We start from the raw sequence: 10,811 nt of genomic DNA, 5'->3' as shown, positions 1-10,811 counted from the left end.
GCCACGCCAGAGGTGACTTCATAGTGCAAAGGGTTAATTTTACGAAAACTATTTAAGATATTGCTTTGAAATTTAGCAACGTTATTTATGCGAATCTTACTAAGAAACATAAGTATTTTTATATAGAAGTAAATTAAGGTTTGAATGGACCGCTTGATCCAATTACGCAATATTATACAGGGTGTTCAGCCACCCATGGGAAAAATTTTAATGGAAGATTCTAGAGGCCAGAATAAGACGAAAATCAAGAATACCAATTTGTTGATTGAGGTTTCGTTAAAACGTTAATAACGTTCAAAGTTCCGCCTGTAGAACGGCAATTTGTCCACCTACTTGAATTTTTTTCTCGAAAGTGTGTAGGAATTCGGGGGTATGTCTATTGACCAAAAATGATTATAATTGACTTCTGCAACCGAAAATAATTTTTCTAGAACTATTTGAAATTCTTTTTCGTCGAATAATTTCAACAGCTTATCCTCTGTCGATTTTTCTTAAAAATTCGTTCTTCATTATAATAAATTTGGTTAGCACTCTACAGAAAAGTTGTTTAATACTTTTTTGTAGGTACCCATAAGCTCTATTTCAGAAAAAAGTTTCATTGAAATATATTCACTATCGTAAGAGTTATGGCTGTTTGAAAATTGGACCATTTTTATGGGGTTTTTGTCACTTTACGGGCTTAAAGAACCACTTTTCGAATATTTTTAGAATTTCTACATATTCTCCGCCAAAATACGCGTTGTTTGCTTTTGAAACATTAAAGTCCTCTAATCCATTCAGGAGTTACGATATTTTAAAGATACGCACGAAATTTCGAGGAACCATACCTGGCCAGAAATTATATTTTCGGTGAGGAATTTTTTTCTCGGAAGTGCGTAGGATTTCGGGGGTATGTGTAATGACAAAAAATGATTGTAAGTGACCCCCGCAGCCGAAAATAATTTTTTGAGAATGATTTGAAATTTTTAATTTCGCCGAAAAATTTTAGTACCTACCCCCTTGTCGATTTTTCTTAAAAATTCGTTTTTCATTTTTAGTAATTTTGTTTGACGCCCTACAGAAAAGTTGTCTAATACTTTTTTGTAAGTACCCATGAGGTCTACTTCAAAAAAAAGTTTCATTGAAACATATTCACTATTGTAGGAGTTATGGCTGTTTGAAAATTGGAGAATTTTTATGGGGGTTTTCTCATTTTACGGAGTCAAACAACAACTTCTTCAATATTTTTAAAATTTCTACATATTCTTCACTAAAATATGCGTTGTTTGCCGTTTGAAACATTAAAATCCTTCAATCCGTTCAGAAGTTATGACGTTTTAAAGATTCGTATGAAATTTCAGGGAAGTATTTTTGGCCTCACATTAAATTTTCGGTAAGGAATTTTTTTCTCGAAAATGCATAGGATTTTGGGGGTATGTGTAATGACCAAAACTAATTGTAATCGACATCTGCAATCAAAAACAATTTTTTTAGAACGATTTGAAATTTTTTAATAACTTTTTAACGAAGACTCAGTCAAGAAATTGATATTCTTGATTTTCGTCTTATTTTGGCCTCTAGAATCTTCTATTAAAATTTTTCCCAAGGTTGGACGAACACCCTGTATGCCCCCCTAGACTAATACAACTTAACAACGTTCTCCTATACATATATTTATTATTTCCTCGATATTATCTTTCAAAATTTATTTTATTCTCCCGTAAGATTATAAAACACCAATTAAATTCGTGTTCTCGTTTCCTTTTCAGAATTAGAAAACATGAAAAACGGGAGAAAACTCTAATTTAAATTTAAATCCAGTTATTACAACTTACGTACGTTCGATACGTTGGTAGAAAGAAAATTTTGAAAAAGATCCATTGCAGAGAATTTAAATCGCATCCCGCGATGTAGCTTTTTACGGTCGTCGTGTCGTCATATGCAGATATTGAAAATTTTCGTTCTGTATTTTGGGATCCAATATTTTCAGAACTTGCCCCGTGTTGTTTGACAAACAACGAAAATTTTTACCGCGGTGCACTTTCGAAAAGGGGGATGGACAGGAAACGACACGGGGCGAGGTCGCGTTCGATGGAAGGAGGCTCTTGAAAACCAGACAGTCCGACATTTTTTTTTTGCCCCTTCGTGATAGATCAATAGGTGCTTTATTGGATTTTATGAAAAAACATTGCAGCCGTTTCCGGATCATCCGTTCTAATTCCATTATTGGCCGACCGGTCGGACTTCGCATCAAAAATAGCAAGTGTGCCACCACCGAGCCGGTTACCTGTTAAATTCAGCTCGCCCGCTTGGCCGACGGCATTATTAAATTATTCTGTCCCGTGCAATTATATAGACTAGTTGTTATCGGCCGCAAAAAAATCGATCGTCGTTCTCCGCGGCGACTCGTCCCGTCGCGTCGTTCTGCTCGCGTATAAATTGCACTTCGTGTTCGTGGGTCTCGCTGCGTTTGCTATCTTTAGTCGATTAACACTTGATCGACCGCGAATTTCGGGGCATAAATGAATTTTCACCGAGCGCTACTTTTGTGAGACGAACCGTGCTGTTTGCGGTTGAACCGAACAAAAAGGCGAGAACACAGTTTGGCGAGTCGCTCGGCCGGAATTAAAAGTCAATCGTCAGCCGCATTCGCGAATGCGTTCGATTCGACAAGTGTTAGGTCAATCGGAAAATTCTGTCTACGATTTAACGCACGGAGATTTCCCGAGCGCAGAATATCGGTAGTGCGCGGTAAATGATCATTTATTTTCATTATCTTTGAATCTAGTGGTCTCTTAAAAATGTAGAGTGTTGGGTTTTTAGGAGAATAAATTGACTCAGCTCCGATATATACAGGGTGTTCGGCCACCCCTGGGAAAAATTTTAATGGGAGATTCTAGAGGCCAAAATAAGACGAAAATCAAGAATACCAATTTGTTGATGGTGGCTTCGTTAAGAAGTTATTAACGTTTAAAGTTCCGCCAATACTGAATTTTTTTCTCGAAAGTGGGTAAGTTTTCGGGAGTATGTCTATTCACCGAAAATGATTATAATTGACTCTCGCAACCGAAAATAATTTTTCTAGAACGATTTGAAACTTTTCAACTTTGCCGAAAAATTTAGGCACCTACCCCTTTCGATTTTCCTTAAAAATTCGTTTTTGATTTTTAATAATTTCGCTTGACGTCCTACAGAAAAGTTGTTTAATACTTTTTTGTAGGTGCCTATGGGCTCTACTTCAGAAAAAAGTTTCATTGAAATATATTCACTATTGTAGGAGTTATGGCTGTTTGGAAATTGGACCATTTTTATGGGGTTTTTCTAACATTACGGGGTCAAGGAACAACCTTTCGAATATTTTTCTAAATGCTACATATTCTACACTAAAATACGCGGTGTTTGGCTTTTTGAAAATTAAAATCGTCCAATTCGTTCAGAAGTTATGGTGTTTTAAAGATTCGCATGAAATTTACGGGAAGCATTTTTGGCCTGAAATTATATATTCGGTAAGTAATTTTTTTCTTGAAAATGATTAGGATTTCGAGGGTATGTCTATTGACCAAAAATAATTATAATTGGTCTCTGCAATCAAAAAAATTTTTTTAGAACGATTTGAAATTTTTTAATTTCGTCGAAAAATTTCACATCTTCTTGAATTTTTTTCTCGAAACTGGGTAGGTTTTCGGGGGTATATATATTTATCAAAAATGATTATAATCGACTCTTGCAATCGGAAATAATTTTTTTAGAACGATTTGAGTATTTTGCTCTTAATAGTTTACGGCTCTTTGTAAGGAAATCGTGACTCTAACTTTGTATCGTGTAAATCAGTGTTTGAGTTAATGTTTACTATAGGTGTAGAAACGATTTTTGAATTTTGCATTCCATATTCATTTAACATAGAGAGATATATTTGCTAATGATCTTTATATCTTATAATCGTCCCTTAAAAACTATCGACACTGAAGCGCTACTGCTATTTATACCTTGGGTCTATAAAGAAAAAGTTATGAGATCCCAGCTTTTTTATTTTGTTGCATAGTGTTATCAAAGTAGCAGTTGAATTATCAGTGTGCAATGAAACGTGAGGAGTTCATTTCAACTAAGCCTCTAGAAAACGCGACTTTTAAAAGGCTAAAAAATACTGAAGGTGAGGGAGTAAATTGGTTTAAAATATGTTGGATGAGATTTTTGAGAAGCGATCTATATAAGTTATTCTACAAAACGACAACAAACGAGGATGCATCATTCAAAACATTGGATTTACTACCGCAACGGGGAAGACTGAAAAACTTTAATAATATCAAGAATAAATCTTAATTATTTTCAAGTCTGATTCTGACAGATTAAATTAAAGTACACGTTTGAAATATTTTTGGATATTTAGTATAGGCGTTGGTATTTCTGATCTACATATACATACTGTTATCATGAAGTAAAATTATTATTTGAAAATTAAAACAAGGGGATAGTATTATAATTTTTTAAGGGTATAGAGTTTAGTTACTGTTTATTTAATGGTACATTCAATATTAAGTTAGTTTCTTATTTTTTGCATGGTTGATAAAATGAAGTCACGGTTGTCATAAACACTGGTGAAAACATCTGGATGTCCTTTTGCGCAAAGAACAGCACGAGACACGACACCAACGACTTGGCCTTTGTAGACAAGAGGACCGCCACTGTCACCCTGGAAAAGACAAAAGAGAAACATAGTATACTCGATCGAAACGTGCTAGTGTCACTAATCTCATTCTATGAATTAGAATTGGTGCATTTAATACAACTTTAGGATAAGTTGTAAATTGGCTGAACCCCACCTTTCAACTTGTTTGTTATACTTCTTCTATTTACGTTATTTTCATTCAGCGAATAACATTGTTAAATAAATAAAATAAAAATACACTTGCGGCAGTACGGATAGAATCGTTTGATTATACCGAATTTACGCTGAAATATAGTTATGATTATAGAGGGTGTGGCAATAACTATTAGCACCTCAGATATCTCAGAAACTATAAGATTTATAACTATAAGTTTTAAGATCCTCTATTATGATACGGAACCAAAAACATACAGATTCATTTAAAAAAATGGAGATGACTTTCAAATGTCCGAAATACCTCCACCTGCAAAAAAGCTGTTATCGCCACTGGATGGCCACCTTCGTACTGTGCAATTTTATTTCAGCAAATATTTCTGTGAAACTTATAGTTGCCGAAATATCTGAGGTGCTAATAGTTATCGCCCCACCCTGTATACAGGGTATTCGCCCACCTCTGGGAAAAATTTTAATGGGAGATTCTAGAGACCAAAATAAGACGAAAATCAAAGATATTAATTTGTTGATTGAGACTTCGTTAAAAAGTTATGGAAACATTTCCGGCTACACAGTATATTTTCACAATATGTATATTATTAAAGAATTTTTTTTCTCGAAAGTGCGTAGGATTTCGGGGGTATGTAGGTACACTAAAAATGATTGTAATTGACCCTCGCAACCAAAAATAATATTTCCAGAACGATTTGAAATTTTTTTTTGCTGAAAAATTTCAGCAGTTCCCCTTGTCGATTTTTCTTAAAAATTCGTTTTTGATTCTTAATAAATTTGTTTGACGTCCTACGGATATTTTGTTTAGTACTTTTTTGTGGGTATCCATGAGCTCTACTTTCATACTAAATTTCATTGAGATACGTTCACTATTGTAGAAGTTATGGACGTTTGAAGATTGAGCCATTTTTATGAGGTTTTTTTCACTTTACGGTGTGAAGGAACAACTTTTCCATATTCTTGGAATTTTCTATATATTCTTCACTAAAATACGCGTTGTTTGCCTTTTGAAACATTAAAATCCTCCAATCCATTCAGAAGTTATGATATTTTAAATATTTGCATGAAATTTAGAGGAAGTACTTTTGGCCAGAAATTCTATTTTCGGTAAAGAATTTTTTTTTCGAAAGTGCGTGGAATTTCGAGGGTATTTGTATTGACCTAAAATGATTGTAATTGACCCTTGCAATCAATAATAATTTCTTTAGAACAATTTGAAATTTTTTAATAACTTTTTAACGTAGCCTCAATCAACAAATTGATATTTTTAATTTTCGTCTTATTTGGCCTTAGAAATTCCCATTAAAATTTTTCCCAGAAGTAGTCAAACACCTTATATGCATTTTATCCTGAATTACGTTATTTATTTAGAGCACATTCAATATATTAGTCACTGATTAGTTTATTGAATAATTAACCCTTTTGCTGTTTACTTCACACGAAGTATAAGTTTGACCAACTGTACAGTCAAACGAGAAAAGCAGTAATTTTTTAAATCGATATTTTTGACTTTATACAACAGCGAAAGTATTACCGTGCGTTGTTTGTGGTAACTTATTTGTCAAACTTCAAGTTGATTTTTTGAATAGCTGTTTTCTCGCACGTTTGAAACCCGAATGAATCTTCCCTTCTCAATCGTTGGAAGGAAGACTCGTTAACATATTTCTCATTGACACCCGAAATTCCTATTGGTTGCACTCTTCTCTAAGAGGGTGGACCTCCCTTCCGTGACTTCGCTAGTGGAGGAAAAATTCTCATCCTCCTGACGAAGTAGTGGAGGAGAATGCAACCATTTGAGTTTTTTTACAAATTAACTAAAACAGTTGTAAAATGGAGACGCATTCCGATCGCTCCTTTTGACAGGCAAATATTTTCCATGTTCGGAGGAAAAATCGCTTCCCGAAAGAGAGAACAGAAAGAGTTAAACTTTGTTATTTAATTGTTTTTGCGATAGAGTTTCTTTCCTAACGTTTCTGAACAAAAAATGGTACATCAAAAATGTATAACTAATGAAATTTCCTTCGCTATGGGAGATTTCAGTCGTTATACATTTTTAATGTACCATGTTTTCGAATTTCCAATTCTATAAGAGAGCTTTTTAACGACAGAAGTTCGCTAATGCGAATTAAGTACTTACTATTCTAATTTTCCTTAATACGGTCTGCGTACAAATGAGTTTCTTGATACTTACGCTGCATATTCCTTGCTCGCGAGTACTAACAGTGCAGATTTCTGTCTTTATGTCACTGTACTCTTTCCTGCAATCTTGAGGGCTCAGCATCTTGACGTTGAGATATTGTTGTCTGTCAGCAGGCATGAATGGAGGTGTGGACGTCGTACCACCCCATCCGCTTACAACAGCGTATGCGTTTGCTGGTGGCCTTTCAGTGGGAAGCGCGACTGGCTGTTGGCGAGCATTGAACTGGATGTCATCAGCAATCTGGAAAAATGTATTCGTGTCCACGTGTAACGTAAATTTAACATATTATCGTTTAGCGAACAGAGATGAACATTGATTCTTTGCTGAGTTTCGAATAACAACAGGTTCACAAAATTATATCGAAGATTTACATTTTCAAGTCCCATTCGATCGAATTGAAGATTACAAAGTGTTGAAATTGAAAGTCTCAGGGTCGACTACAGTTAACACTTGCTTACACGTACGAAGGTCTTACCTTAATTATACCAAGGTCTCTAGAACCACCATAATTCTGTAAGTAGTACATAGCAGACACTTTATGGCTCTCGCCACCTTTATTGCGATAGATGGTGCCAGTTACAACTGTCATATCGTTTATGTGTGAGCTACCGGCTGTAATACAGTGCGCTGCTGTGAGGATGACATTTTTGGCAATTATGGAACCCCCGCAAAAGTGCTGGTTCCATATTCTGAGGGATACTGTGTAGGGGAAATCACCAGGTTTAGCATCTGCACCGTTGACTATTTTCATGTCTATATCAGGCTCTTCTTCCACTTCAGTCTCACTGGCGTTTTCATAATTATCGACACTGTTGGCACTTTCTAAATTAGTGGCAAGAATGGTAACCACATCCTTCTTGGGATAATCGGCGCTTGCTGTATGAACAAAGTAGCAAAAAGCACAAATTTATAGTTCATCTTTTAATTACTGCAGAGTTATTTGTTTGCTCTGATCAGAAATGGGCAGCCTCGAATATTTTTGCAATTGAAATACATCTAAAATACTGAATATGTAGATATTTATATTTAATATGTACATCGATTGATAAATATTCTGACATTTTGCATTTAATCATGTTATGGAATCCTAAATACTGTAATTTGTATTCAGTGAAATGCTTGCATCGAGTATCACATTCGTATAAAAAGTAGATTACTTTTTTAAATTAAAGTTCCGATTTTAAAAATGCACCCAATCCGTTACGAGAGGTATTTAAATTTTATTAAATAACGAAATTCATAATTTTAAAATGTATTAATACAGAAATCGATGCAAATTTATGCAGAATTTATAAATTTTGTATGAATTAATAAATAAATAATTATATTTGTTAATTTATAGAAACATTATAAGAAATTCGTATATTGTTTGTCAATAATGATATTTGTAAATTTAAGGTTTATAAATTCATAAAAAATGTATATTATTATGAAGTTACATATTCGTACGAAATGTAAAAATCGAACATCTCATTAATACTATACAGGGTGTTCGGCCACCCCTGGGAAAAATTTTAATGGGGGATTCTAGAGGCAAAAATAAGACGAAAATCAAGAATTAAAGTTCCGACCGTATTGAATTTTTTTCTCGAAAATGCGCAAGATTTCGGGGGTATGTCTATACACCAAAAATGATTGTAATTGACCCCTGCAACCGAAAATAATTTTTTCAGAATTAATTAAAAATTTTTTTTTTCGTCGAAAAATTTGGGCACCTACCCCCTTGTCGATTTTTCTTAAAAATTACTTTTTCATTTTTAGTAATTTTGTTTGACGCCCTACAGAAAAGTTGTTTAATACTTTTTTGTAGGTACCTATGAGCTCTACTTCAGAAAAAAGTTTCATTGAAATATATTCACAATTGTAAGAGTTATGAACGTTTGAAAATTGGAACAGTTTTATGGGGGTTTTCTCATTTTGCGGGGTCAAGGACCAACTTTTCGAATATTTTTGCGATTTGTACATATTCTCCACTAAAATACGCGTAGTTTGCTTTTTTAAACATTAAAATCGTCCAATCCGTTTAGAAGTTATGACGTTTTAAAGATTCGCATGAAAATTCGGGCAGACATTTCTAGCCAGAAATGATATTTTCGGTAAGGAATTTTTTTCTCGAAACTGAGTAGGATTTCGGGGGTATGTCTGTTGACCAAAAATGCTTGCAATTGACCCCTGTAACTAAAAATAATTTTTCCAAGACGATTCGAAGGTTTTTTTTTCACCCAAAATTTTCAGCACTTACTCGAATTTTTTTCTAGAAAATGGGTAGGATTTCTAAAGTATGTGTATTCACCAAAAATGATTGTAATTGACCCCTCCAACTAAAAATAATTTTTTCAGAACGATTTGAAATTTTTGAATTTAATTGTTAATAACTTTGTAACGAAGCCTCCATCAACAAATTGGTATTCTTAATTGTTGTCTTATTTTGGCCTCTAGAATCCTGTATTAAAATTTTTCCCAGGGGTGGCCGAACACCTTGTATGTATACACACGATTATGACACATATTTAATTATTTTCATAAAAATTCATCACCTAATGTATACAATGATGCATAAATTATTAATGGATTTAAATAATGCTTTGCGTTTCAATACAGTAAGCCAAGTGATTACTAAGTATGTTTTATATTGAATAATTTTTTAAATAATTCACACAAAAGAAATATTATATATTGTTGTTATACTCGATATGACAAAGAGAGGCCATAGGATACGTAAACAAAAATTGTATAATCCAATAAGAAGAAGTCAATACATATTTTAAGTAATTTAATACGCTATGATAATAGATATTTACTGCACTTACCAAAGCCGATGGCCGCAAGCAACAATAAGATCGCGAAAATACGATGCATAATTTAAATTTACTTCGTATTTCAGTACTTTTACTTTGGTCGCAGTCACGGTTAATTATGCCAGCGGTGGCAAATACAGCCTTTATATACCATTCGGATGTCGGTTTAAGCCACAGTTGAAAACGATAGCCATTTTAATTATTATATTTACATTATTACGTTATTTAAATAACGTACATAGAATATGCAAAATATGAATAACACGTAAAATGGGAAATACATTTATGTTTCAAATGCTAGGATAAGTATTTGTCAAAGTTTTGTTAATTTAACTACGCTTTTTACAACTATGCGTTCTTGCAAACGTCGACAGTTCACTGATAGCGGCGTATGTTTAATGGTATTAAGATTATAGCATGACATGAATGTTCATGGTTATTAATTATTTTCGATGCCCTTTGGCCAATAGTAATAGTAAAAATTTTTATTTTACAGATTTCGGGGAACTTTCGATTTTCAAAATGTGTTTCTAGACTGATGGTGGGAACTTGACAGTAAGAATTGTCCAGTAAACTCAGAGAGACTAAGTGTTAGGATTTATTGCTATGCATAGGAATACTTTTTAATTAGTATGTGTGGGATGCAATTAAATGGAACGAATACCGAGTTCTACACAATAATATACAACCGTGTAGTGAAAAATTTGAAAAATTGAACAGTTTCTGGCGCTGAGTCCCGTGTAATCATATTAAAAAATTTACATTTATACCAAAAACGGGATTAGAGTGTCTTAAAACGCGTGTTTCTGTAGTACATTTTCTCGAAATTTTTCTTAATTACAATAACTTCTTACAGGTCCGAAAATAATAAACATAATTCCGTCATTCTTGGTTTTTATCTTATCTTGGTGTGTAGAATCATTCCATGAAACATTGCCTCCATGAAAACAAACATCTTGTATAAGTTAAAGTCTGCATAATGTTAGAAGGAAGGATTAATGAT

At 33.7% G+C, this 10,811-nt stretch overlaps 1 protein-coding gene and 1 long non-coding RNA gene across 2 annotated transcripts; one reads left to right on the top strand and one right to left on the bottom strand.

Moving 5' to 3' along the window:
• The first annotated feature begins 2,392 nt into the window (after positions 1-2,392).
• On the top strand, positions 2,393-3,479 carry LOC143342614 (uncharacterized). The gene is made up of 3 exons (XR_013079834.1): positions 2,393-2,730; positions 2,803-2,989; positions 3,257-3,479. It is a non-coding gene; the product is annotated as an uncharacterized LOC143342614 (long non-coding RNA).
• A 993-nt stretch (positions 3,480-4,472) lies between these two features.
• Positions 4,473-9,981, bottom strand: LOC143342613 (chymotrypsin-2-like). Its single transcript, XM_076766697.1, has 4 exons — positions 9,821-9,981; positions 7,486-7,886; positions 7,002-7,250; positions 4,473-4,669 (listed from the first exon to the last, which is right to left on the bottom strand). The coding sequence occupies exons 1-4, from the start codon at positions 9,867-9,869 to the stop codon at positions 4,517-4,519; spliced, it is 852 nt and encodes a 283-aa protein (XP_076622812.1). The 5' UTR covers positions 9,870-9,981; the 3' UTR covers positions 4,473-4,516.
• Positions 9,982-10,811: the final 830 nt, after the last annotated feature.

Source organism: Colletes latitarsis, chromosome 6 (genome assembly GCF_051014445.1).
Source record: "Colletes latitarsis isolate SP2378_abdomen chromosome 6, iyColLati1, whole genome shotgun sequence".
NCBI classification, from domain to species: Eukaryota; Metazoa; Arthropoda; class Insecta; order Hymenoptera; family Colletidae; genus Colletes; species Colletes latitarsis.
This window is presented reverse-complemented; position numbering and strand designations above follow the sequence as displayed.

What these genes read in the sequence shown, in the direction of transcription:
- LOC143342613 (XM_076766697.1), bottom strand. Translation starts at nt 9,869, where the DNA reads ATGCATCGTATTTTCGCGATCTTATTGTTGCTTGCGGCCATCGGCTTT. An exon ending in GCTTGCGGCCATCGGCTTTG is followed by an intron (nt 7,887 to 9,820) that starts GTAAGTGCAGTA and finishes TTGTTCATACAG; the next exon opens with CAAGCGCCGATTATCCCAAG. An exon ending in GAGACCTTGGTATAATTAAG is followed by an intron (nt 7,251 to 7,485) that starts GTAAGACCTTCG and finishes ACATTTTTCCAG; the next exon opens with ATTGCTGATGACATCCAGTT.